Source organism: Phocoena phocoena, chromosome 20, assembly GCF_963924675.1.
Source record: "Phocoena phocoena chromosome 20, mPhoPho1.1, whole genome shotgun sequence".
Lineage (NCBI taxonomy): Eukaryota > Metazoa > Chordata > Mammalia > Artiodactyla > Phocoenidae > Phocoena > Phocoena phocoena.
Window position 1 is genome coordinate 13,563,969 of NC_089238.1, and position 27,872 is coordinate 13,591,840.

Below are 27,872 nucleotides of genomic sequence, written 5' to 3' on the forward strand. Positions count from 1 at the left end.
CCCTGGTGTTCCCTCAGAGGGTGTGTCCCCTGGGCCTCTGCTTCTACACTGAGGCCTCTGCTTCAGAGGACCTGCATAGTCCCTTCACCCAAGACCTCTGGGGAGGGGCTGGAGTTGAGCCTATTGGGTGGACAGGGAGTGGAGTACAAAGGCACATTTGCTTTTGGCCTTTCGGTCTGTCCTTTTCCCCTTCTTGACACACATGTTCCTTACAAGAGCTGCCTTTCCCCACACATAAGCAAGAGATTAGGGAGGGATTGACAACCCTCAGCTCCAGGGGTGGGCTCTGAAGGGCTTAACCCAATCAAGGTCCCATCTGTCTGGCAGAGTGAGTGGTAAAGTAGTGAGCTTATGACCCAACCCCACCCAGTCAGAGTGACTGACAGGACTTTTGCCTGGGAATGTTGGACTTCAGCTCCTTTTTTCTCTGGACAGTAAGACATGTGGATGTGAAGCCTCAGACGGTGAAGTGGGCTGGTCTGAGGTCAGAGACCACCCTCAGAGAAGGGCGGAGCAGGGAAAGGTAGACAAATGGAGCCAGAATCCTATGGACATTGAGGACTTCTGGATCAAACTGTACCTGAAGCCTATATTAACAAAGTTCATAAATTACCATTTCCATATGGACCACTGAGTGGAATTTTTGCTACTTGCAACCAAAACAAAAATTCTAACCTCTCCAGAGCCCCCTGCTTGAGACAGACACTAGATACGTGTTGCCATTCAAAATATTTAACAACTAGTGTTAAACCTGGGCACTGAACAATCAGAACAGACTGCAGGTCATAGCAACGGGCCTGGGTCATGGAGGATCCTGCTGGACTGTCGGGAGGTCAGGGGCACTCTGGGGAGGGGCTGAGTAGGCAGGCACACAGAGAAGCCAGTATTTACCAGTTTGGCACAGAAGGATTTTGATATTTTATAACTTATGTGGCTGAGTGGTACAAACTAATTGAACATGAGTCCTTACAAGGTCCCACAGCTGGTGTTGAAATGCGAAGTGAAAATTCAAGCAAAACAGGGAGAAAGGCCTGGGATGAGCGAGCGACAGGTTGCATGTTCAAAGTGGCCCAGGAAACGAGGGATGAGGGTGGGTGGCAGTTGGGGCAGGTAAGAGGCTCAGGATATTGGCTTCTTCCTCAAGGTTTCCTTAGTGTCAGTCTTGTTCTCCCCTGCCACCATGGAGACAACTCTGGAGATGCCCCCAGAGCTCTCCCCAGATTTGGTCCCAGAGGTGTTGCTGAAGGCCCTGGTGTCGGAGGCGACACTGTAGATGTAAGATTCCCAGGCGACGATGTTGTTGATCTTCCAGCAGAGGACGTTGCAGACCTTCACCACATAGGGCGACAGGAGGCAGGAGATGACGTAGAGGATCACCAGACCAACAATCAGGCTGGCTGACACCTGCAGGCACCACACAACAGGCATGGGTGGGCAGCCTGGGGGCCCCCATCCACGCAGCAGGGCAGCTCCAGGGCAGCCACTCACCATGAGGATGAGGAAGGCCCGCCTGGCACTGAGTGGGAGCCCGTGGATGTGCAGCTGGAAGGTGAGCTGGTAGTCGCAGTATGTGCTCTTGTCCACACCTCTGTTGGGGGATGGGGTTCAGGATCGGGGGAGGAGGTGGTCACCCCACAGGAAGCCCCCGAGCCCACCTGGGCCATGTGTCTGGCTCACCTATTGCTCACCAACACCTTGAAGAAGAACTCGGAGGCAAAGATGCTGTGTGGAATGGTGTCATGGCATGGGGAGTTCTCCATACAGAGCCACCTGGGGGCCCAAGTTCAGGCACTTGTAGTACAAATCATGCCTAGCACGTGCCAATCCCTGACCTTCCCCTCTACCCCACAGACGCTGGGTGAGCACTAACTAGGTGCGATCTCCTACCTTTCTCCCTGATTCACTCCTTCGCCCACTTTAGCCAATAAGGCTGACTGAACCCCTACCGGGTGACAGGCTGTTTGGTTACTCATTCATGTCCTCATGTCTTTACATCTCCAGCTGTCAATTCCTCTGTTACTATGCATTCATCTAGATTATGGATTGTATACCTATTATGTGCCACCTCCTCATTTATTCTTTGCTACCTTTATTCCTTCATCCCACAAGTGAATCTGGAGCAGCTACTAGGTACAAAGTCACACCTTCGTTCATATATTCAGTAAACGCAGGTCGAATACTGAATAGGTGCAAGTTGGCTCCCTTGTTCATTCATTCATTTGGTCACGGCATCATTTTCTTCCTTTCATTATTATAGGGCCAGTTATTGAGGCCCTACATGCTTTTTTTTTTTTTTTTTTTTTGGCGGTGCCTCACAGCTTGCGGGATCTTAGTTCCCCGACCAGGGATTGAACCCAGGCCCCCGCAGCAGTGGAAGCACTGAGTCCTAACCACTGGACCACCAGAGAATTCCCCCTATACTAACTTATTCCTTCATTGTTTTAATTCATTCAGTAATACCTCCATTCAAATGTCAATATATGTCTACCATGGATGAAGTAACTTGTTCATTATCTCATTCAACAAATATTATTTGTCTATTCTGGACCTGGACTATAAGGGAGACAGACCCCACAGGAGACAGTGACAGCTCAGAGGGGTAAGGGCTGGGAAGGAGGAAGCACAGGCAGAGTGGTCAGGTGAGAATGGGGAACGTACAAGAGGACATGAGAGCAAAACTGTCCCATCTAGAACAGTCAGAAAAGTCCTCCTGGTTGAAGTGGCATCTGAACTAAGGCCTGAAGAAAGATTAAGAGGGACCAGTCCTGCAGACAGAGGGTCCAGCTTGTGTAGAGATCGGTCTCATTTGAGGACCGCAAAGGCAGTCAGTGTAGCTTGAGGACCAGGAGGTCTCCCAGAGGCAGAAGGGATGGACAGGCCCAACAGACTGTGGGGGAGAAGGGGGCGTGCAGTCGGCCCGGCACTCACTCAATGCCTAAACTGTTGTGGGACAAAATGTTGAAGGCTGAGTCCTCGGTGGTCGTTGTGTTTCTTGTGGTCCAGATGAGGCTGCCAGTCCTGTGCAGGAAGGGGTAACCTCAGTGGGGCCGGGGCCTCAGCGGGCAGAGGCCCCAAAGGGAGCGGCGGCAGTGGGGGGGATTGGGAGAGCGGAGCCTCCTGCCGTGGGCGGGGCCGAGTATGTGGGATGCTAGGAGCCTGGGCTGTGGGTGGGGCCTGAGACACCAAGATGGGCGGGGTTTGCAGCCCAGGGTTGGTCTGTGGCTGGGAAGATGGAGGGGCCTGCAGGGGAAGAAAGGCCGATTATGGGCCCGGTCCCACAGGGATTACTTGTCCAGGGGGCTGTTGAAGCGGTAGATATCCTCCTCGCTGTATTCCTTGATGGTGTCCAGGGTGGGCCCGCCGCCCACCACCTTCAGCACGTAGCTGCCGGGAGCAGAGGTGCGCATGGACTGTCCGGAGTCCTGCATCACCTCTACCACCTCCACCCCCACTTCCTTCCCCCCCTTCCTCCCCCACCCCACCCCCCCCCGACTCCCCACCTCACTCCTGTCAGCCGCTGGCTTGGCCACGACTTTACCTGCCCTGAAAACTGCCAGAATCTCCCGTCACCAAATCTTGGATCAAGAAGAATGGGTAGAAGACTGTGGGGTCGGAGGAGTTGAGGCGGGGAGGAGAAATTAGCTCGGAAGTGGAGGATGGAGAGGGGAAGAAGGAGAGACGAGTGGTCCAAGGGGAAGAGCAGAGGGTGCTGGGGCAGTGAGCGGGCGGGGAGGAAAGGCCTGGGAGGGCAAAGTAGTGGGGGCAGAGGACACTGAACATTGAGAGGAGGGGGCTGGACACGCACTGTCGCGGAAGAGGAAACAGGGCATCTCGGGGTCGACGTGCACGCAGTCAAAGTAGTGTTTGTTCTGCAGGCGGTTGTACTCCAGCGTGTAGGTGATGTCAAAGGCAAGGCGCTTGCCTGGGGGGCAGCCGATAAGTACTGGCACCATCAGGTTGCCCTGAATGGGAGGAGAAAAGCCTGGCTCTAGGGGTGGGGCAGGGAAGATGCCCCTCCTCCCACACACACCACCCCTACCTGCCAGGCTCACCCTCACGAGAGGGCAAGGAGATTATTATTATGATCGTTAAAACAATAATAACTGCAAACACTTAAGTAGCTCTTGCTATGCACAAGGCACTGAGGAATGGCCTCAGTGCCTTACATCTTCAAATTTATTTAATCCTCAAAACAACCTTGTATGATACAGACCATTAATATCTCCATTTTAGAGATGGCAAAAGGGAAGCACAGAGAGGTCAAGTCACTTATTAATTATCCAAAGCCACACAGCTGGTAAGTGGTAGAGCTGGGATTCAAACTGAGACAGGTTGCTTCCAACTGCCTCCAGAATAAGACATACAAAACCACTAACACCTGCACCTATGAAGCAAGGACTTGCAAGGTTGAGGGAATTCCCTGGCAGTTCAGTGGCTGGGACTCCGGGTTTTCACTGCCATGACTCCAGGTTCACTCCCTGGTCGAGGAACTAAGATCCCGCAAGCCTTGCAGCATGGCAAAAAAAATTAATTTTTAAAAAATAAAATAAAATAAAGGGCTGAGGTTGAGACTGAATTCTCAGACAGTAGAGCTGGGGGAAGCATGGGGTATATGAGGGAAGTAGAGCCCAGGATGGGGATTAGGGATCTGGGAACTCCCGTGACATTGTCATTGGGAATGAAAGGCTTCTGGCCCATTCTGGGGGTAGGGCCCAAGGATTTCACCCAATTGTCAGAAGGATATGGACATCTGGAGACTGTGGGCTGGGCTTGATGTCTACCGCGGAGAGGCGTCGTGGCCACAGATTAAGCAGTTCCCATGCTCGCCTGAGCCAAAGACTTTACACCTATCAGCCACTGAATCACTGGGAGGTCTAATGGGTGTCTCAGATTCAATCTATCCACAGGCCACCTCTGTTTATGGCACCTCATCCCTGCAAGTTCAGGCTAAAAAGCCTTGGCCTCATCCTGGAAACCTCTCTTTCTCTCACCCCCACATGCAGTCCATCCAGAAATACCGTTGTCTCTAAACTTCAAAATAGAGCTATTCCCTTCCCCAAACCCCCAACTCCTCTGCTCCACCCTGGCTGGCCCATTTCCTCCCTGCTCCCGCCCCTCCCCCCAGGCTGTCTCCCACATGAAGCCAGAGGGACTCTGTGAACACCTGAGTTGCTCCTCTGCTCAGATGCCACCCATGTGACCTGCCCATCACCGCTTTGACCTCATCTCTCTCCATGGTCCTCCTTGCTAGCCCTGATCCAGCCATGCCTGCTCCCCACTGTTCCTTTAGTCTAACACATGAAACATACTCCTGCCTCCAGGCCTCTGCCATCTGTCCCCTCGCTGACATGCTTTCCGGCACAACTGCATGCTCACTTCCTCCCCTCCTTCGAGTGTTTGCTCAAATGTTTCCTCCTCGGCCAGGTCTTCCTTGAACCATCCTATGGAAAATGCTAACCTACCCCAGGCCCCTTGCTCACTACTGTTTTCTCCTAGCACTCATTGCCCTTAACATACAATATCTTTTATTTCTCTTGCTTATTATCTGACTCTCTGTTCTGGGTTGAATTGTGTGTCCCAAAAAGATATTAGGACCAGGGAAGTCCTAATTCCCTGGTACCTGCCCATGTGACCTAATTTGGAAGAGGGTCTTTACAGATGTAATCAAGTTAAGATGAGGTCACACTGGATTAGGGTGGACCCTAGTCCAATGACCAGTGTCCTTATAAGAAGAGGGAAATTTGGACACAGACGCATAGGAAGGAGGCCTCGTGAAGATGGAGACAGAGATTGGAGTGATGCATCTACAAGCCAATGAATGTCAGGGGCTGTCAACGACCACCAGAAGCTAGGAGAGAGCACAGAACAGATTCTCCCTCAGAACCTGCAGAGGCCCGCGTACCGCAAAAAAAAAAAAAAAAAAAAAAAATGGAGATGTTAACTTTGACTTTCTGGGGTTAAGGTAAAACCTTAAAAATAATGCATATCACTAAGGATAGAAGGAAATTGTTATTGGGCTGAGGTCAGTCACTCTTCCTTGAATTTGACCCCAAATATTCCATGTAATCCAAGGAGTTGGGAGTTGTTACAAGCCCCCCCCCCCCCGCTTTTTTTTTTTTTTTTTTTTTTGCGGTACGCGGGCCTCTCACGTTGCGGACCACAGGCTCCGGACGCGCAGGCTCAGCGGCCATGGCTCACAGGCCCAGCCACTCCGCGGCATGTGGGATCCTCCCGGACTGGGGCACGAACCTGTGTCCCCTGCATTGGCAGGTGGACTCTCAACCACTGCGCCACCAGGGAAGCCCGACAAGCCCCTTTTTTTAACTGCCCTGGGTCATACCAACCCAGGAGGAAGAAGCACCAGGGTCTGTCTCCTGGAGAGTGGGCAGGGAAGTGGGTGAGAACAAGGCTTCCTCTACCACTTATTAGCTCCCAGGGTTACTCTGAGCATTATGTCTTCATCTCTCTGAGCCACAGTGTTTGCCTCTATGCAAAGGGGATACTGCATGTGTAACCAAGTGAAGAACCAAGGACCCAAAGGCTTGAACAAGACACATGTGAACAGGCAAAGGAAGAGCGAGGTATGAAGGAAGGGCCAAGCTGGCCCACGTGCCACCTTTGTGCCAATTGGAAAAAGAAGCCCTGTGTGGCAGATACTTTACTTCTCCCTGCAGAAAAGTATCAGAAGGACATACAAGCTTGTGTGCAAGCTACACTAAGCAGCCCTTTCTGAAAACACGAATGGATTAAAGGAGGGAGTGGGTGGCTGGGCGGGTGAATGATGAAAATGAACGAGAAAGAAGAAATTAGGAAGGGATTCCCAGAAGGAGCCCTCGGGTTCTGCCCTGTTGAGACTCGACCCAACCCCTTCCCTCCCAGCACAGGGCCCAGTACCCCAAGTCCAGTACTTGCATGCGGGGCCCCTGGTGCGTGTTCTGGAAGCAGTGCCCGGACGAGCCCACCACCTGTGAGTAGGAGATGATGACTGGTGGACCCCACGGGCCCAGTCTTTTCCCTCATCCGCATCCCTCCCCTCCAGGCTTGGACCGCACCTTGAGGAGCATGGAGGTCTTCATGAGGTGATGTCCACTAATGCCCTGATCAAAGCAAAACCTTTTATCACTGAGCGTAACCTGGGGGTGGGGGCAGAAATGAAGGGGTCAGCGGCCCAGCGGGAGGACCCAGGGACAGTTCAAATAACCGCGGGCTTCTAACAGGTCCACTGCCTCAGTAGCTCCGCCGTCACCTCAGCTCCTCCCCTCCGCCTGGTCTCACCCAGAAAAGCACCGAGTTGCGATTAACAAGGACCTTCTCCTTCACCACCGCCTCGATGCATTCCGGGTCGGCCAGCACCACAGCCAGGCCCACCTTGCTCTGCACCTGGAAGGAGGGGCCTGCTTGGAGCAGAGGGAGGGGTCAGGGCGCCGCACCCGACAGAAGCCCCGCCCCTAAGGCTCCACCCGGCCCCGCCCACAGACCGTGCGGAGAGGCTCCGGCTCCCCGGCCGTCAGGAAGACCGAGAAGCGGTAGCTGGTGCCCTTGTCCAGGAAGATGCGCTCGGGCAGCTCGTTCTCAGCCTTAAGGTCGTAGATCTTTTCGTAGCTGGCCATGTCAACGTGCACACTGCCAGCGCTCCGCCAGTTGCTGGCCAGGTAGAAGTAGTAATCCTGGGGGACGGGATGCGGGGCAAAGACAGTGCCCGGACACGGGGACGGTGATGGGGGATCCGGGCTCGGCCCTCCCACCGATTCGCCACCCTCTCCACGCACCTGGTCCTGCTTCTTGTTCTTCCACCAGCGCCAGGTGGGGTCGTGCACCGGGTCCGCATATGGCTGTGAGGACCGCCGGCACCTTGAGGGGGGCCAAGGGGCGTGCCCAGGCAGGCAGTACCCTCCGAGCCCTTCCTAGCCTCAGTCCCAGCCCCTGACCCTGAAAGCCGCCCCAAGCCCCGCTTTCAGCCCGACTGCCACACCCCCAAAGCCATCCCCCCGAGCCGTGCTCGACCCCCTCTCCAGCCCGCCTTAGCCTCGGACGCACAGGGGCGGCTCTGCTCTGCTCCGCCCTCCGCGGCGGTTCTCCCGGCCACGCAGGCCTTGCCTTTTACGCCTTTGCGGTCCCGCCTCACACAAGACCCGGCCCGGATGGCCCCGGCCGCCGCCAGGCGCCCACCTTGTCGTACTTCGAGTGCAGCCAAAGCAGGTAGTAGACGAGGCCCTGATAGACAGCGAGCGAGTTGTCGCTGTGGAAGCCCCCGGGCTCCAAGACACGCGGCGGCTGCGCCCGGTAGCGCTCCTGGCGCGTGTAGATCTGCGGGTTGGGCAGGTCCCGCAGACGCATCACCGTGAAGGGGCAGAAGTTGGTGAAGGAGAGCGTCAGGTGGCTCCTGAGCGGCGGTAGTGGAGGACGGCGGCTGACTTTTCCGTGCGTGCACCAGGAGCCTCCGCAGGCCCCCTTACCACCCCTGCGCTGCTGACTACTCAAGGCTAATCCATCCCTGCCCTTCCCCCTCAGCCTCAGCCCCTGGTGCCCCTGCACACGCTCACGTGGTCGGCCCTCGGCCGCACAGGCCAGAGTCCTGGACCTCATCCTAGACTCTCCCCCACCCCCTCCACGGTACTCAACCTCCAAAGTGTCCTCCCCCCTCCCCCCTCCCCCCGCTGCCTCCCTGGGCTCCTCTGCAGGTGAGCAAAAGGATCACTGCTGAACACAGTAAAATCTGACCGTGGAGCCCCTCTCCTTAGTCCCATGGTGGTTCCCCAGGCCCCTCCAGATGAAGTCCAAATTCCTCCCTGTGACCACCAGGCTCACCTTGTCCACCCCGCCACCACTGCACTCTAACAGCACCGCATTCTCTCAGTTCTTTGATCAGGCAATCTCCTTTCCTCCCGGGGGCCTTGGCACATGTGGTTCCCCCTGTCTGAAACACCCTGCCCCATGCTATCACCTGGTCAATTCTTCCTCACCCTTCAGGTCACAGCTCATGCACCTCTTCCTCCTCGAAGCCCTCCCTGATGCACCCTGTCCCCAGGCTGGGTCAGACCCCTCCTTTCAGCCCAGCGGTTGTCACTGGGGATGGCTTGATCTCCACCCCATCCCCACCCCCCGAATGGGAGCTTCCCACAGGCAGCGCCTAAGGCTCTGACTGCTGCTGTGGTCCAGTATCTTCTCACCCCTGCCGCTCCAAGAGGTAGTCGGTGCTGATCTGCTGGTACATCAGAAGCTGCTCCACAGGCACAAGCCTCTTGACGAGCCTGCCCTGCTGGTTGTCTATAAGGTACACCAGCTGCAGCGAGAAGGCAGGGCCACATGAGCGGCCCTGCAGCTTCCCCATGTCTCCCCCATAGCCCCCCGCTTAGCACCTGGTATAGTCTGTGGTCTTCGTAGAAGAGGGTGACCATGGTCTCATTGGGGGCGTAGAGAGAGGACTGCTGCATCACCTGTAGGCTGACGTGCACCTCCCAGCCCTTGGATGGGAACAGCTTGTACACCTGGTAGCTACCCTCCAGGAGGTACCAGATCTGGGGGTGAGACAGCTGGGTGTGTGTGTGTGAGGGCCATGGGCCCTGTGACCCCCACCTCTCGCTCTGCCGAGTGTGAGGGCCCCATTCCCTGAGGGGTGAAGCCTGGGAGTTCACCTCCAACTGGGATCGGGTAAGCCATCTCTCTACTTCCCAGACCCAAACACCGGTGCTTACAGCCCTCACTCGCCATGATAAATTTCTTCAGTGTTTTAGTCTGCTTGAGTTTCTATTACTTGCAATGTAACCATTCCTAATATATACACTCCCTGGAGGCCTGGGATCCAAGGAATGAGCCCTCGTTTTTCCTTCTCACTCTTTGCACCCTCCCCTTGGCCTCAGTTTCCCATCTCTGCACTATTGCCCACCGTCTCATCCCCCAACACATTTTGCTCTAGATCTCACCTCCTCCTTAGCTTCGACCTGGAGGATCCCCTCCAGCCTCCAGCATGTCCCCCCTCCATGTGGCCTCCTCTGTGAAGCCCTCACTGACACACACACCCCCAGACCGGGTCTGAACTTCCATAGATGCTGTTTCTGCATTGCAGCCCTGGCTGCTCTGAACCGTCACAGTCTGGGAATGAGTCCATCTTCCCAAGCGGACTGGGACCCTGTGAGGGCAGGGCCCAGGACTGATTCATTGGCCACTGTGTCTCCAGCACTGGATCAAACATACACTAAGTCCTCAATATTTATGAACTGAACTGCATGATGGAATGAAAGAGGACCCCCTCTGGAAATGACATCATGACTCAGCACAGGTTTTTCACCCTGCTGAGTGACTTTGGAAAGGTACGTATCCTTTTTGAGTTTGAGGGTTCTCAGCTATAAATGGAGCTTTCGTCGCCCTTCCCCTGGGTCCCTGAGGACGTTCCCTCTCCTGGGCCCCTTTACCCTGACAGGGGAAGAAGGGAAACCCTTGGGATTTGGGGGTGGGCATAAAGGAAGTGGGGAGAGGGGCAGGGCAGCCCACCTCCTCAGTCTCTGTGACAATAGCCGTGTCCCCATAGAACGAGTTGACCAGGTACTTGATGGACAGCTCCTTGGGGAAGTCCGCCAGGTAGATGAAGTTTTCACTGTTATAGCTGCAGGGGCAGAGGTGGGAGGTAGGGGCACCAGGCAAGGCCCTGGGGAATATCTGCTTCCCCAAATAGGCCTGACACGATGCAGGAACCATTTACTCAGTTCTCCACCAGCCTTGTGAGAACACGCAAAGGAGGCCTGGGACTCTAGTTTCTGCGCCACACTCCAAACCCTCTGGCTGACCTGCCCATCAGTGAGCAGGAAGGTTCAACCAAACTGGCAGTTTGCCAACAGCCCATGGAGTTGGCTCTGGGACCCCTGGATTCCTGAGGGGTGAAAAGCATCCTTACCTTTCCCCGGACAATGCCGTTCTATTGCTCACATAGGTTAGGTCCTCATATCAGGTTTCATCTAAGAAAGGGCTCCCAGCTTTAAACTATCAGCTTCCCCCATCCCATCTCTGCCCACCCCAGCCCATTTTTCCCCCATCACAGTCCTGGTAACTTGTGGACTTGCGCATACTCTGAAAACGTGGTGACTTCAGAAAGGACCCCCACCCTAGCGGGGTTGGGGAGGCCAAATTGTACCCGGCCCCATACCTCTGCAGGAGGAAGTTGCCCCAGATGAACAGCAGGTTGTTATACGGGTTGTAGGACATGCCCTTGGGCACCATCGGGAAGTTGGTGTAAGACTCTGTCCCTAGGACCATCAGGAACTCCAGGCCTCGAGCTGGCAGGGGCAGAGGCAGAGAGGACACAGCAGTGAGATGGGGTCACTTGGGCCCCTCCTAGCCCCCCCCCCACTTTTTCAGCCCCCTCTTCCCTCCCCTCCTACCGTCAGGGATGAATTCCGGGATGGTGTAGAGGACAACCAGGTAATCACTGACTACAGGTGGGGAAAACACAGCAAATATCTCCTGAGGCCCTGAGCTTTCAAGACCTGAAACTGAGCAGGTCCCCAGTTCCCCAACCCCTCCCCAAACCCTCCAACAGTTTCCCATTTGGGCCCATTAATCTTTAGAATTTCTTTATGTGAATAATAAAAAGACACTTCCTCTGAGAGGATACAGTCCTGTTAGGGCAGAGGACTTGCCTCCCTCCTCGGACTCCTTGGCTGGGGAGCACCAGGCACAGCCTCAACAGCTGTACACGGCAGCCCTATTCTCACTTCATCAAATCAAATCAAATCTCCTCACTGTGAGCCGCAAGGCCCTTCCAGCTCTGGCGTCTGCCCACATCTCCAATCTCCCTCCTCCCCTTTCCCCTCTGTTCTAGTCTCACTGACTTCCTCTCAGGCTCTTCAGCCCAGATGGCCTGTTCTCCACCACTGCCCCTTACCTAGCAGTGGCACGAGCAACGTCCCCTTCCAGCTGTCTGCTGGGCACAGATCCCAAAGGATGGGCCCGCAGTTCACACTCCGAGCTCCTGCCCCTTCCTGCTCAGCCCCCCTGCCCCATGGCGCCCCATTTACCCAGGTCATAGCTGACCACCTGGAAATACTTCCTGGTGGAGGGGTCTTCGATCTCCACCAGCAGCAGTAGATTGTAGTCACCAGCAATGAATACGGCCCAGGTTATGGAGCAGTTGACAACTGGTAGGGAAGGCAGAAGTCCAGAGCAGCCCCCAGATCCCGTCCTTCTCCATGGTCTCTGTGACTGCCACATCTATCCCAGTGACTCTCCACCCATCCCCAAGAAATTGCCCATCCTGTCCTATGACCTCTCCCACCCTTCCCTGCTCTCCCACACCTTCGATTCCCCCTCAACCCCCCCAAACCCACCCCACCCCCTGCCCACTGCAGACCCATCTGGGAGCTGGGTACCTAGTATCCCATTGCACACGGACCGCTGCCTGGGCAGCAACTCGAAGGACACGCGGCCATCTGCAGAGCAGGGTAGGTCAAAGCTCAGGCCCTTCCCAGCCTGTCTGGCACCCCACCACACCAGCTCTCCAATTATGCCTGTGCCTCCTTCTTAGTCCCAGGATTCCCTGGGGCAGCTCTCATCCAACTGGCCTTTCAGTCATTCACAACTGGCCTATCAGAAAATGTCTGCCAGGCTTCCCTGGTGGCGCAGTGGTTAAGAATCCACCTGCCAATGCAGGGGACACGGGTTCGAGCCCTGGTCAGGGAAGATCCCACATGCCACCGAGCAACTAAGCCCATGCGCCACAACTACTGAGCCTGTGCTCTAGAGCCCACGAGCCGCAACTACTGAGCCTGTGTGCTGCAACTGCTGAAGCCCATGCTCCACAACAAAAGAAGCCACTGCAATGAGAAGCCCACACACTGCAACGAAGAGTAGCCCCACTCGCTGCAACTAGAGAAAACCCGCACGCAGGAATGAAGACCCAACGCAGCCAAGAACAAATAAATGAATAAATTCTTTTTTTTTTTTTTTTTGCGGTACGCGGGCCTCTCACTGTTGTGGCCTCTCCCGTTGCGGAGCCCAGGCTCCAGACGCGCAGGCTCAGCAGCTCTGCGGTATGTGAGATCCTCCCGGACCGGGCCAACGAACCCGTGTCCCCTGCTTCTGCAGGCGGACTCCCAACCACTGCACCACCAGGGAAGCCCTAAATAAATTCTTTAAAAAAGTTAAGAAAAAGAGAATATGTCTGTCTCTGGTCACAGTAATTGGCTCAGGTCTGAGCATGTGACCCAGAATGGGCCAATCAGAGTGCACCCTGGGATTTGTGCTAGAGCCAGTGGGGAAGAGTCCACTCTCACTCTCTCGGGGTGACTCAGACTGGTGGGAGATGTGAGCCCCAAGTTCCTGGAGGCCATCTCTAACCCTCGTGAGGGGAGTATCTATCTGAACATGAAGCCAAATCTCAGGGCTAACAATGATAAACCCTTGAATAGTACCATGTCCCTAGCACTCTCCTAAGACCCTATATATGTCTATTTAATTTTTATATCGACACGATGAGGCAGGTACTAGTTAGTACTATCAGCCCCATTTTGCAAATGAGGATATGAGACCAAAAAGAGAGGTTAAGTCACCTATCCAAAGCCGCCAGTGACTTGAGTTGGTGTGTTAGAGCAGTCTCTCTCCAGAACCCGTGCTATAATCCCTATGCTATACTACCTTGCCAAGAGACAGAGTCCTGAGGATACACCCTGTAAGCCCCTGGATGCAGCTGTGCCTGACATTGGATCCTGGTCTTTTCATTTATATGTCTACACATTTTTTATGCTTAGACGATTTTTAAAAAAATTTTTGGCCATACCACGCAGTATGTGAGGATCTTATTTCCCCAACCAGAGATCGAACCTGCACCCCCTGCAGTGGGAGCCCAGAGTCTTAACCACTGGACTGCCAGGGAAGTCCCTGCTTAAGTGATTTTTGAATTGGGCTTCTACCCTTTGAAACCAAACACATTGTAAAAGATACATAACACACCCCAAGCCCTGCCCCTACAAAGGCGTAAACCCATATCGACTCACAGGGAGAACCTCCAGCCTGGGACCCCTCCTGAAGGACTATGGTGAGGGGTGAGGGCCTGGGGCCAGAATTCTTAGAAGTGAGAGGGTACGGAGGTACCAGGTACCAACCTTACCCGTGATGGTCCCAAAGTGGACGTAACCTTCATGCTTGCCGGTGGTGAGGGCCATGACATACTCGGAGCCATTGCTATGGAAATGCACAGGGCACAACTTCTTGATGCACTCGTTAGCCAGGACACGGACCCATCTCTCTGTGGGGGCCAGCATAGACATTTGAGCCTGGCACCTGGGCCCCCATCCACATTTTCCAGGCCTTAATGAGCCCGTTATCTGTCTTCTCCCACTGCAGTGACTGTTCAGTGTGGCGTCTGAGGGGCCCTTGGTATAGGGCCCCAGCTGCCTTTGAGAAAATCCCCCCACCCCCGCTCACACTCTGCCCACAAGGTTCAGATTGGGCTGACCCCACTCTTCTATTCCCCTGGCCAGAGGATGGATTCTGAGCTGGGCATGTGACCAAGCTGGGCAAATCAGAGACAGTTCTCAGCCTGCAACCACTAACAAAGAGATATTCTTTCCTGCCCCCCACCTCCACCCCCGGCATAAAAGCCTGCCGTTGCTGGATGGAGTGGGGGCAGTACCACAAAGACGGGCCTAACAGCTGCAGTGAGCCCCTAGATCCAGCTGTGCCTGAAAACAACATGCTATCTGAGCCAATAAACACCCGTCTCTGACTTAAATCTCTTTTAACTTGGTCCTTCCCACTGTCCAAGTGCCCTAAGAAAGAAAGGGAGAAAAATAAAGCTGTTGGGAACACTCACTACCTAATGGGATATGGGTTACAGTACAAGTTTCTGTGACTCTATAAGTTGACATCTTTCATTGAGATAGGGCAGGGGCAGAAGGTGAGAAGAACTAGGGCTTTGGTATCATTTAACAGATGAGGCTGAATCAAAAGTCTCTCTTTTTCCTCTCTGATCAATCTCCCTCACGGCACTGCCTCTCCAACGGCCCATCTCTGTTTCTCTCTTTGTATGTCTTTTATCTGACTCTCTGCCACTCCCCAACCCCACACATTTCTCGCTTGTATGCATCTCTCTCCGGTTTGTCTTTCTCTCTCTGCACGTGTGAGAGCGCGTGCACCCTTGTGTCTTGCTCTCTGCTCCCTCCCTTCACTCTCACACCTCTCTCTGCCCTTAGTCGGTTCACAACTCCTGGGAAGGTCTGGATGAAAGCCTCACCCCAGCATATAGAGGGTAGGAGGAGGCCCCTGCAGGGTGGCAGCGATGCTTCAGGAGCTTGGGAAGTCCCTCCGACATCCCCCTCCCCGCTCACGGCAGTTCCATTCCCAGGCGTCTCCAGTGAGGGATTCACTGAGGCGCCGTCCCTGGGGCTCCAACAGGCAGGTCCCCTTGCCTAAGATGCCAAGGACACACGGGTATGTGATCCGGCCAGGGCCCCCTCACCGCTGCCACGGTTGCTTTCATGGAGTGTGGTATAGGTGCCCGTGAAATAGTAGATGAGCTGGTTCTGCCGAATGAAGAGGGTGCTCTCGGTGGCGATGGCATCATAGATGGTAGCAGTGAAGCTGGTCGGGGGGCAGTAGAAGGAGCCTACCCAGCAACTGTCAATGCTCAACTGCAAGGGAGTAGAGCCAGTGGTGAGCAGGTGGCCTTGGTCTCAGCCCCTGTGTCCTCCCTTGCCTCGAGGCACCAGCTCTGACAACTGCTTGGAATGAACACATGCGGCTGCCCCCAGGGTCCCCTCCCTGCTCACGCTGCAGCAGCATCTCGGTGGCCAAACTTCCCCCGCAAGCAGGTGACCCAGGCCAGAGCCAGTTGGGGCGTTCTGTGCTCCCTAGAGTTGGGCAGTACACGGCATACTCAACAGTGCTCAGCAGTCCCGCTTCCCCAGGCCACAGTCAGGGCTGTACTCATGTGGATCCAAAAGATTCTAAGTTTGCCCAAGGCACACTTTTAATAATCCTATTCTATCTTGAACACAATTGGCTGTCAGGCTGACACTCTCTGAACTTATGACCAATCACCAGCACTGGCAATATCACTAACAGTGGGAAAGCACCACCAATGAAGGGCCTAAAAGATTGAGTCTACCCAGGATCGAACTGGGCCCCCTGCAGTGGAAGCATGGAGTCCTAACCACTGGACCGCCAGGGAATTCCCTGGTTTTTTTTTTTTTTTTTGCGGTACGCGGGCCTCTCACTGTTGTGGCCTCTCCCGTTGCGGAGCACAGGCTCCGGATGCACAGGCTCAGCGGCCATGGCTCACGGGCCCAGCCGCTCTGCGGCATGTGGGATCTTCCCGGACCGGGGCACGAACCCGTGTCCCCTGCATCGGCAGGCGGACTCTCAACCACTGCGCCACCAGGGAAGCCCTCTTTTTTTTTTTTTGAGTCTAAGTTTAACCAAGCTTCTAGAGTTCACTACCAGTTTATAGGCAATATAGGGTGTTATGGACAGAATTTATATGTTGAAGCCCTAGCCCCCATCATGACTGTATTTGGGTCTTTAAGGAGATAATTAAGGTTCAACAAGGTCATAAGCGTGGGGCCCTAATCCTATCGGACTGGTGTCCTTATAAAAAGAGAAAGAGACACCTGAGATCTCTCTCTCCACTCATGCCCACAGAGAAAAGGCCATGTGAGGACACAGTGAGAAGGTACTTTCTGCAAGCCCAGGAGAGAAACCAACCCTGCTGACACCTTGATCTTGGACTTCCAGCCTCCAGAACTATGAGAATATAAATTTCTGTTGTTTAAGCCACCCAGTCTATGGTATTTTATTACGGCGGCCTGAGCAGACTAATACATAGGGTCAGAGGAACAAGCTGTAATCGATTTTGTGAAGAAGCAAACAGCCAAATTCTATGGGACAAAAGGCCTGGTTTCTTAAATTGCCTGAAAAAATGTAGGGTATTAAAAGACGTAACAACCAAATGCAACGTGTGGGTCCTGATTCAAACAAACCAACTGTAAAACACATTTTTAGATCATTGGGGAAAATTGACTATGACTGGGTTAGATGCTATTAAGGGGTTACTGTTAATTTTGCTGGGCATTATAATGGCATTGTAGTTTTATTTCTTAAAAGTTCTCATGTGGGGCTTCCCTGGTGGCGCAGTGGTTGAGAGTCCGCCTGCCGATGCAGGGGACACGGGTTCGTGCCCCGGTCTGGGAAGATCCCACATGCCGCAGAGCGGCTGTGTCCGTGAGCGTCCGGAGCCTGTGCTCCGCAACGGGAGAGGCCACAACAGTGAGAAGCCCCAAGAAAAGTTCTCATGTGTTAGAGATACTTCCTCAGTTATTTCCAGAATTTACAGGTGAATGGTATGATGGCTGGAATTTTCTTTAAAATATTCCAGGAAAAAAAAAATAGTGGGATTAAAAAAAAAGGCAAAATGTTAATTATTGAAGCTGGGTTCATTATACAATTCTCTACTTCTGTGTCTGATTGAAATTGTCCACTGAAAAGTGGAATTTTTCACTAACTTTTCCAATAAAAAGCATATATCAAAGTAACACTCTAAGTTCTGATGCTGAGGGAAATTTCATCAAGTTAAGGGTAACAAGTACATTCTCACTTCCCTACCCTATTCAGCACATAAGAGATTTCTACAGACTACAGACATTGTTGCTGTGCCCGGTGAAACTAACCTGTACCCTCTCAATGTGTCATTTTGATTGGTTGTCATACTTCATCTATTGCCCTGTTAATATTTAAAGTGCTGCCTCTGTTTTCTGGAAGAAATACTTGGAAATTTTCTTTGTTAAACCAGAAAAGGATCATCACATCTCCCTTCTCCCACATACGTGAGAAAGAGAAAAGCTGTGAGTCAGTTGGATTTCTTATTTGAGCAGAGCTTGAGAGTTCTGACTCATTTAACTCAAAAAGCAGCATGGTGGGTGTCTCTGGCCACAGTGATTGAGTCAAGGTGAGCAAATGGTGAGTCACACCAAGTGGAAGGAATCTTGGGATTTGGGGGTTAGAGGGTAATGGGAAAGATCTTTCCCACTGGATGTGGGCCTGAGATGCAGCCTTTGCAATTCCAAGGACAGAGATGTTTGAGCATAAAGTCAATACAGAGGAACCAGGTCCGAGAGATGGAGAGAGAGCAACTCAGTCTTGGTGACATTGTTTGAAATCCTGGGTCAAGCCGGACCTGACGTCCTGAATTTTTTGGTTACACTTACAAATTTCCTCTTCCATTTTTGGCAGGTGGCTAGTTGGGCTCCCAAATCCCTTTCTCCCATATTCTTTGGTAACTGAGTTTTAGCAGGGTATGTGCCACCCAGACAGAAATTATACTCCCCAGCCTCCTTTGCAGTTGGATGTAGCCAAGCAACTAATTCCTCAGTAATGGAATGTGAGTGGAAGTGAAACTTGCTTAAGAAAAAATAGCTTGCCCTTCATTTCTGCTCCTTCTCCTTCCCAATTGGCTGGAATATGGATGTAGGCATGACCCAGCTCTGATCACACTGATGAGATCAACACCTGGGGCCTAGAGGATGGTGAAGAAGGAAAATAGAAGGGACTGAGGTTTCTCACTTCTGAACTGTTCGGGGAATGAGCCACAGTGACTATTTAAGCTATTTTCTCTCAGGAGTCTCTCTGTTACAGGTTTTTTTTCTTTTTGGCCACGCAGCTTGCAGGATGTTCCCTGACCAGGGATTGAACCCAGGCCATGGCACTGAAAGCCCAGAATCCAAACCACTAGGCTACCAGGGGACTCCTGTTACAGCATCTAAACCTGACCAACTCAGGGCCGAAGAGAGCCGCGTAGGGGGAGGATTCCTATGGGACCCTAGGGGCCGTCTAGAAGGGAGTGGTGAGGTGAAACAAGAGGAAGGAAAACAGAGAGGAGACAACAATATGGGAAAAAATCCCTATGATTAAAGAATGAGTATAAGTAGGCTTCGATTTTGGAGCGATGGAAACTTTTTGGAAACACGAGTTGGTGGTTGCCCAGTATCAATGTACTCAATGGTACTAAATGGTTCACTTTAAAGTGGTGAATTTTAGGGACTTCCCTGGCGGTCCAGTGGTTGGGACTTCGCCTTCCAGTGCAGGGGGTGTGGGTTCGATCCCTGGTCGGGGAGCTGGGATCCCACGTGCCTCGAGGCCAAAGGGCCAGGGCATGGAACAGAGGCAGTGTTGTAACAAATTCAATAGAGAGTTTAAAAAAAATGGTCCACATCAAAAAAAATCTTTAAAAAAAAAAGTGGTGAATTTTATGAGTTTCATCTTGATAAATTAAAAAGAGAAAAAAAAGAACAAGGATGACTGAAGTTCAAATTGCACTTTTCATTCTCGTGACATAAACCCCCTTCTCTGTCCTCCAAATCTCTTCAGCAGAATCCACATCGGCCACGTATTTCCTGTGGGTGTGTTTGGGTCAGGAGCGTGAAAACTGAGCAAGGTCTGGAAAGACTTGGGCCCGAACCGAGAGAGCTGAGGCAGGACAGGGAGACTGTAAATGAAATGAGATCAGTAGAAGCCGGAATTCGTGGCCAGAGGGACCTGAGAGAACATTAATCCCCATGGGGTTGTGAGAAATCATGCGCGGGGCTTTCAACCTTAAGGGGAGGAGGCTAAGGCAATCTTTTGGGGCTGCTGTGGGCACAATTGTTACCTTGGACACAATGAACAACCAGCATCGTATCCCCCCAACCTGCGGCAAAGCTAGCCTGATTTCACTCTGGGGGAACCATCCTTTCTCTGCCTCTTGTCTCCGATGCCATCCTCACCAGGATGGATCTCATGACCTGTGCTAAGCCAGATGTCACATTCCATTCTTTTGGGACACATGACTCAAGCTGGGCCAATCAGGACAAAGCAAACAAATTTCAGGGCTTTTTTTAAAGTTATTTGGGAAACAGACGCTCCCTTTCTCTCTGCCTGGGAGTTGGGATGATATGAATCACACTGAGGATGGAGTTAATCCGGAAGAAGTGGAACCAAAAGCTGGAGTCCTCGTGTGAGCCCTGAATCGAGCCAGGCCTGCAGGCTGAGCTGTGTCTGGGCTTTGCAGTTAGGCACACCTACTAAATCCATTTCTCTGCTTGAACCAAACTGGTTTGGAGCTCTGCCTACAGCTGCAATTAATCCAAACGTGTTTGTCATTCACACCAAAAGAACCTTGCTTCAGACACTCCTTCCCTGTTCTGGGAATAATATAGGCTCACAATGCTGAACTTGAAACCCTAGGGGCCAGATGTATATCGAAATTCAGAATTTTCCAGTTTAGAAGGTAAGATGGCACATATATACCATCCAAACCCCAGTGGGGTCTGGGGCAACACCCCATAATCAAACCCCTTAATATTTCTGCAGGGCAGCATCTGAATATTAACACTAAATGGAATGCATAAAGACTAAAAAAAGTAGCCTCTGTTAGCTCAGGTCGGAGTTTCTCAACAAATACATTTTAGCCCTAAACTTCTGAAAATGCCGTTTCAAAGATTTTGGATTTCAGAATTACAAATGGTGGACCTATAAGTAATGATAGCTTTGACGCACGTGGTGCTCATTCTGTGTCCGGCTGACGTTAATTTATACCATCTTCGCAATGATTCTGTGAGGTAAATATAAGTATTGTTCCCATTTTACAGATGGGGAATCTGAGGCCCAGGTAACGTGACTTGCCCAACATCACACAGCCAGGAGGTGGCAGAACCAGGACCTGAACCCAGGCTGTCTGGTTGCGGTCTGATGTCTTTCATTCATGCTATTTGCCTCTCATTGGTGGTAGGTCTTTGGGGACCTTTCTCTGGTCCCAGGCCCCCCCCACCATTTTAGGAGCTGAGGCCCAGACCACCATCTGCCCTACATCAACTCACCTCCACAAGAAAGAAGTCCTTGAAGTTTGTGTCAGTCAGCAGGATGGCCTTCTCCTCAGGGATGCCGCCCAGGATGAACACAGGTGCCTGGTCCACAGTGTACCACAAGGGCCTCGACGGGACATTCACAAAGTACCGGGGTATCAGATTGAAGAGCTGAGGGGCAGGGGCAGGAGGGCTACTCAACACGCCCCTCCCTTCCCTCTCCCACGGTTCCGTCTATTTGCCCCATCGCCTCTCTGATCTCATCCCCCAGCACTCTCCCACTCACCCACTCTCTCCCGGCCACATGGGTCTCCCGCTCCTCAGAGCCTTTGTGAAGACTGTTCCCTCTGTATCCCCTGGTAGCCACGTGATTCCCTTTACTCAAATGCCAAGCTTCTCAATTACGCCTTTTTTTTGGCCACGCTACGTGGCTTGTGGGGTCTTGTGGGATCTTATTTCCCCGACCAGGGATCGAACCTGGGCCCTCCGAAGTGAAGGCAGAGTCCTACCCACTGGACTGCTGGGGAATTCCCACCAGTTATGCCTTTCTTGAGCATTCCATTAAACACTGCCGTCCCGTCCTGCACAGACCCAGTTCCCCTCACTCTGAATTCTCTCCAGAGCACTAACTACCTTTTAACCTGCTACAGAATTTACCTGATTTCATGTGTACTGGTTTGCTGTCTGTCTCTCCCACTAGAATGTCAGCCCTAAGAGAGGACAGGGGTTTGGGTCTGTGTGTTCACTGTTATGTTCCCATGGCACACCGTGTGCTCAGGAAGTGCCTGCTGAATGAATGAGTGCACTGTGGTTAAGAATATGGGTGCAGGAGTCAGGCAGACACAGTCTCAAGTCTCGTTCCATGTGTACATGCCGAGAGCTTGTGGGCAAATGGCTCCACCCTTTTGGGGCCTCAGTTTTCTCCTCTTTAAAATGGGTATGTGAGAGTACCTTCCCTCACAGGTCACTGTCAAGACCTAATGTGATTGTGCATTTAGCAGGGCACGTCGCCAGGGGGCCAGCACACAGTACATGCTCTGTAAATGGAATCTGCCACTCGTTTGGGAAGTAATCAGGGCCCCAGCCTACTGTCTTTAACCCCCTCTTCTACCCTTCCCACCATCCGGGCCCCCCTCACCTCATTTCCCACAGTGAATTGGAGTGTGTTGTCTCGCTGTCTCTCCAGGAAGCCATTGATATTCACCCGAAACCTGGAGGTGGGTGTGGGGCATGCATTCCAGCTCCTGCCACAGCTCACTGCCACCTCCCTGTCCTGTTCCCTCCCTTTGGGCCCCTCCTGTCTTCTTTGGGGATCTGGGGAGTAGGAAGCCCTTCCCAGAGACAACCCCCCGCCCCAGGTTTGGGAAAGGGCACCTTTTATTGGGAATGAAGGGCCCCAGGCCGTTGCTGCTAACATCCACGCGCATGACCACGCTGCCGTTCTTGATGGGCATGGGTGTGTACCAGCTCATGAGACACACTTCCTCTGCATTACACCTCTCTGCTGGCAGGCAGGGGGTACTGAGGCTGCTGGGGCCTTCCAGTAGCAAGTCCCCCAGGCCACAGACCACTGGGATCCCCCTGCAACTCCCCACGCCTCCCCTCAGCCATGGACCCCACTGGGGCCTCTGTGTGGTCCCATCTAGGCCAAGGAACCTGCTGAGGCCTCCCCGGGCCCCCCTCCAGGTCAGACACCTCTGTGAGGCCCCTAACAAACCCCCATGCCCACCAGGTCATAGGCCCCTTTGACGGTCCCAGCCTCCCCTCAAGGTCATGAACCCTGTTGAGGTCCCTGGCAATGCCCCCACGTGCCCGCCATGCTGTGACCCCTCCAGGAGCCCTCCAGGCCCACCTTTGCTGCGGAAGGGGGCTGCCTCCATCTGGATCTGTAGCTGCTCTATCTTCCAGCGATGGAAGTTGACTGGGGACTGGAAGGTGACCAGCACCACCGGCTTCAGCCCCGTCAGGTGGCCCTTGCGGACCAGGGCCTCAGAGGACTGAGGGCGAGATGGCCCCACAAGTGTGTCCTTAAGATAGCCTGTGGGTCCCACTGCCTTGACCCTACCTTTACTAGCCTGTCTTCTTCCTGGGGCTGGGTCAGGAGAGCAGACTCTCCACTGAGGGAAGGTCAGAGAACATGGTCTAGGTTTGGGGCTGGGGCAGGGGACGGGCCAGGCTAGGAGATGGGCAGAAGTGCTTTGGGCTGTGGAGGGAGTCAGGAGGTCTTCCTGGAGGAGGCGAGTCCAGAGCAAGGTCCTCAGACAGAATTTGGATGTAGGGAATGCATGGGGAAAAAACAGCATGGGATAAGCAAAAACGTAAAGGTGGGAGTGCCTGGCACCTAAAATACTAGCAGCCTCTTCCCTCACTTCAGGGATTTCAAGTCTCATTCTTGAGGCTTCTACCCCACCCCCTACCCAGAGAAATTAGAGTCTCTGCCATCGCCACCAGGTTTGTGGGCTGGGGCCTGGGGCTGAGGGTGGGATGGGGCAGTTAGACAGAAAGGAACTGGGGAAGAGGGTGACGGGGCAGCCAGGGACAACCTCCCAGAGATGCCAGGATCCTGGCTGGGCTAAGAAGGGAGGGCAGGGCTTGAGCGGAGATGGAAGGAGAAAATAGGTGTTCTAGGGTATAGAACAGCATTAATTTTTTGGGGGGCCACACCGTGCAGCATGCAGGATCTTAGTTCCCCAACCAGGGATTGAACCCGTGCCCCCCGCACTGGGAGGGCCCACAGGACCACCAGGGAAGTCCCTAGAATAGCACTAGCAAAGGCTTGGAGGCATCCCCAAGAGACAGCTGTGCTCAAGCCACTGTGGGCAGGGGTGTGGGGGCAGCTGTGAGATGCGAGTGGGAGATTTAATGGGTCTGACCCCTTTTGCACAGGCCTTCATCCTGAGGAATGCCTAGGCCGGGGCCCTTTCAATCCTGCCCCCTACACCGGCCCCAGCCCTGCCTCAGGGTTTCCAATCACAGGGTAGCAGGTGCTGGTGGGCCTCCTCACCATCAGGGCTACAGTGGCCATGACCACCCTGGTGCTGTCCACCCTCAACTCCTGCCCGGACTGAGCTCCTTGCTGCTGCCCTGCCCCTCATTCAGCCTGTGAACACCTGAGTCTCATCACATCTGTCCTCTGCTCAGAACCTTCTCATGGCTCCACCTCCCTCAGGGGGAAAGCCAGGTCCTTAATATCTCCTCCCACTCTCCCCCTCGCTCACTCTCCTCCAGCCACACAGGCCTCTGGTCGGTTCCCCATACACACTGGCTTCCGTCCTGGCTGTTCCCTCAGCCCAGATGTTTTCCCCAGTTCTCCGCATGTGTGTCCCTTTTCATCATTCCAGTCTCTGCTCAAGCTTTTCAGAGACCTTCCCCAACCACCCCAGCTAACACCCTCCTTTCTGACATATCACCTCATTTTATTTTCATCTTTGCACTGATTACTGTAATAAATTATTTTATGTATTTACTTGCCAATTGTCTGTTTCCCTGGTGGGCTGCATCCAGAAGAAAAACCTGGCCACGTTGTTTATCATTGTACTGCCTTCCCCACCCCGTTGTGGAAAAAAAAAAAAAAAAAAGAGGATCTGACTCAGAGCAGGTGTGGCATGAACAGATAAAGGAATTCACAGATAAGGAGAGAAGGCTCATGGAGTAAACTCTCTGCCCAGGGTCACACTCTAGAAACTTGCTGCTAGCATTCACTGAGCCCTGTCTATGAACCAGGCACTGTGCTAAGTGCTTCACGCTTATTTAAGCATTTTATGAAGTGGGTATGATCATTATTGGACCCTTGTTAAGGATGAGGAAACTTTGGTACAGAGAAGTTAAGTAACTTGCCTGAGATCACACAGCTATTATGTAGCAGAGCTGGGATTTGAAGCCAGGCAGCCTGGCTCCACAGCCCAAAGGATTCACTATCATGCTATACTTCCTCCAAGTAATGTTAGCTAATGGCAGATTCAAACCCAGGTCTGTAGCCTCCAGAACTTCAGTTCTAGACCACAACATTCTACTGTCCTCAGAAAGCTTACTTGAGCCAAAACAGTCTTAAAGAAGAACAAAGTTGGAGGACTCAAACTTCCCAATTTGAAAACTTAATACAAAACTACAGTGATCAAGACGGTGTCGTACTGGCATATGGATAGACATATAGAGCAACAGAATAGAATTATACCCAGAAATAAACCCTTATATTTATGGTCAATTGATTTTTGACAAGGGTGCCAAGACAATTCAATGAGGAAAGAATAATCTTTTCAACAAATTGTACTGGCATAACTGGATATTCACATGTAAAAGTTGGACCCCTACCTCACACCATATACAAAAACTGACTCAAAATGGATCATAGGCCTACACATAAGAGCTAAAACAAACAAACAACTCTTAGAAGAAAACATGGAAGTAAATTTTCATGACTTTGGTTAGGTAAAGCCTTTTTAGACAACACCAAAAGCACCAGCAACAAGTGAAAAAAAATGATAAATTGGACTTTATCAAAATTAAAAACTTTGGTGCTATTGTATGATATGTGAATTATATCTCAATAAACATAAAGCTTTTGTGCTTTAAAGGACATCATCAAGATAGTGAAAAGACATGGGATGTGAAAAATATTTACAAATTATATATCTGATAAGGAACTAGTATCCAGTATATAAAAAGAAATTTTACAATGCAACAGTAGAAAGACAAATAACCCAGTTTTTAAATGGGCAAAGGAGCTGAATAGACGTTTCTCCAAAGAAGATAAATGGCCAATGAGCATATGAAAAGATGTTCAACATCATTAGTTACGAGGCAAATGCAAGTCAAAACCACACTGAGATACCATTTCACACATACTAGATACTAGACATACTAGATGGCTATAATCAAAAAGATGAACAAGAGCAAGTGAGGATATAGAAAAACTGGACCCATCATACATTGTTGATGGGAATATAAAATGATGTGTAGCTGCTTTGGAGAACAGGCTGGCAGTTCCTCAGAAGAGAAACAGAGTTAACATATGACCCAGCAATTCCTTTCCTAGGTATATAGTGAAGAGAACTGAAAACAGATGTTTACACAAAAACTTGTACAGACATGTTCATAGCAGCATTATTCGTAATATCCCCACTCAAAAGTGGAAATAACCCAAATGTCCATCAATTAATGAATGGATAAGCAAAATGTAGCACATCCATACAACTGAGTATTATTACTCAGCCATAAAAAGGAAATACTAATGCATGCTACAACATGGATAAGCCTTGAGAAGAAGTCAGATACAAAAGCCCACATATTGTATGATTCCATTCCTTTTTTTTTGCGGTACGCGGGCCCCTCACTGTTGTGACCTCTCCCGTTGCGGAGCACAGGCTCCGGACGCGCAGGCTCAGCGGCCATGGCTCACGGGCCTAGCCGCTCTGCGGCATGTGGGATCTTCCCAGACCGGGGCACGAACCCGTGTCCCCTGCATCGGCAGGCAGACTCTCAACCACTGCACCACCAGGGAAGCCCCTGATTCCATTGTTTATATGAAATGTCCAGAATAAGCAAATTCATAGGGGCAAAAAGTAGATTAGTGGTCTCCAGGGGCTGGAGGGATAGGGGTACAGGGTTTCCTCTTGAGGTGATAAAAATGTGCTGGAACAAGATAGTGGTGATGGTTGCACAACTTTGTAAATATACAAAAAACTATTGAACTGTATCCCACAGCTTGCAGGATCTTACTTCCCCAACCAGGGATCGAACCCGCGTCCCCTGCAGTGGAAGCTCGGAGTCCTAACCACTGAACCGCCAAGGAATTCCCGAACTGTATATTTTAAAATAGTGAATTTATGGTATGTGAATTATATCTCAATTTTTTTTTTTTTTTGCAGTGCGAGGGCCTCTCACTGTTGTGGCCTCTCCCATTGCGGAGCACAGGCTCCGGACGCACAGGCTCAGCGGCCATGGCTCACGGGCCCAGCCGCTCCGCGGCATGTGGGATCTTCCCGGACCGGGGCACGAACCCGCGCCCCCTGCATCGGCAGGCAGACTCTCAACCACTGCGCCACCAGGGAAGCCCTGTATCTCAATTTTCGAAAAATATTTTCTTCACTTTATTGAGGAAAGTGTTTTGTTGCTGTTATTTTGTTTTGTTTGGCCGCGATGTAGGGCATGCGAGATCTTAGTTCCCGGATCAGGGATGGAACCCGTGTCCCCTGCAGTGGAAGCGCGGAGTCTTAACCACTGGACCGCCAGGGAAGACCCTATACGTCAATTTTTAAAAATGGAAATAGAAAGCTTACTTGAGCGAGCACCAACTATGTGCCTCGTGGGATACTGGGAATTTTCTTGAATCTTTAAGGTCCCTAGGGTCTGGTGGTGCCACCGCTATTCAAATGTTAGAGATGGAGAAACTGAGGCCCCAACAGAATGAGCCCACCCCCTCTGCACCCACTCACCTCTCCCTTGCAGGAGTAGTTGATCTTCAGGTAGTAAGGAAAGCCCAGGTATGTCTGCAAGGAGAGGGTGGGCAAATGTCCAGAGCCCAGTGGGGTGCAGGTCCAGGACCTCTCCCGTTTGCCTGACACCAGTCCCCTCACCTCGTCCGGGTCGATGGGCGCGTCCACTAGCTGGCTGAACACTTTGTCCACTGCGTACAAGGGCTCTTGATCGACGAAACGATCGCTCGCGTCCTTCTTGCCTACTGTCTCAAAGTTGTTCAGGACAACTTGCCAGGTGCACTCCTGGGTATTCTTTATCGCCCACAACCTCCACGGTGCCAACAGCACCACCAGCAGTGCCCACAGCGCCTGCAGGACTCGGAGCCTCGGCCACGCAGGGCCAGCAGGGGACATCTCGGGGCAGTGGATAACGTGGCTTCCACCTGGAGAATGCGGAGGTCACCAGCCTGCAAGACTGTTCTTGGTAGGCGCCTTCTGAGATCCCGCCTCGCTCCGGTGCTTCGTCCAGTCCCTGCTCCTGGCCCCGCCTCTGCTCAGACGCTCCACTCCTACTTTTGCTCCTCGCTCCTCTCCTGCTCTTGCTCCAGGCTCCACCCTTGCTTTTGTTCCTGGC

General features: G+C 52.4%; 1 protein-coding gene across 1 annotated transcript; it reads right to left on the bottom strand.

Moving 5' to 3' along the window:
• Positions 1 to 1,119: 1,119 nt before the first annotated feature.
• CATSPERG (cation channel sperm associated auxiliary subunit gamma) lies at positions 1,120 to 27,640 on the bottom strand. Its single transcript, XM_065898328.1, has 28 exons — positions 27,398 to 27,640; positions 27,257 to 27,310; positions 22,675 to 22,819; positions 22,197 to 22,323; positions 21,961 to 22,033; positions 20,838 to 20,993; positions 15,449 to 15,620; positions 14,099 to 14,236; positions 12,363 to 12,422; positions 12,012 to 12,131; positions 11,376 to 11,426; positions 11,141 to 11,270; positions 10,492 to 10,603; positions 9,360 to 9,518; positions 9,171 to 9,283; positions 8,170 to 8,383; positions 7,770 to 7,832; positions 7,475 to 7,667; positions 7,276 to 7,397; positions 7,053 to 7,133; positions 6,909 to 6,965; positions 3,806 to 3,962; positions 3,539 to 3,602; positions 3,289 to 3,384; positions 2,929 to 3,018; positions 1,678 to 1,770; positions 1,489 to 1,588; positions 1,120 to 1,404 (listed from the first exon to the last, which is right to left on the bottom strand). Exons 3-28 carry the CDS (start codon positions 22,700 to 22,702, stop codon positions 1,120 to 1,122), a joined length of 3,054 nt encoding a protein of 1,017 aa, XP_065754400.1. The 5' UTR covers positions 22,703 to 22,819; positions 27,257 to 27,310; positions 27,398 to 27,640.
• Positions 27,641 to 27,872: the final 232 nt, after the last annotated feature.

Bases quoted from the DNA above. Each gene is read 5' to 3' on its own strand.
- CATSPERG (XM_065898328.1), bottom strand. From the start codon at position 22,702: ATGGAGGCAGCCCCCTTCCGCAGCAAAG. The intron at 12,132-12,362 runs GTACCCAGCTCC...CTTCCCTACCAG, and splicing joins CGTGTGCAATGGGATACTAG to TTGTCAACTGCTCCATAACC. The intron at 3,019-3,288 runs GTAATCCCTGTG...CTTCCTGCACAG, and splicing joins TTCAACAGCCCCCTGGACAA to GACTGGCAGCCTCATCTGGA.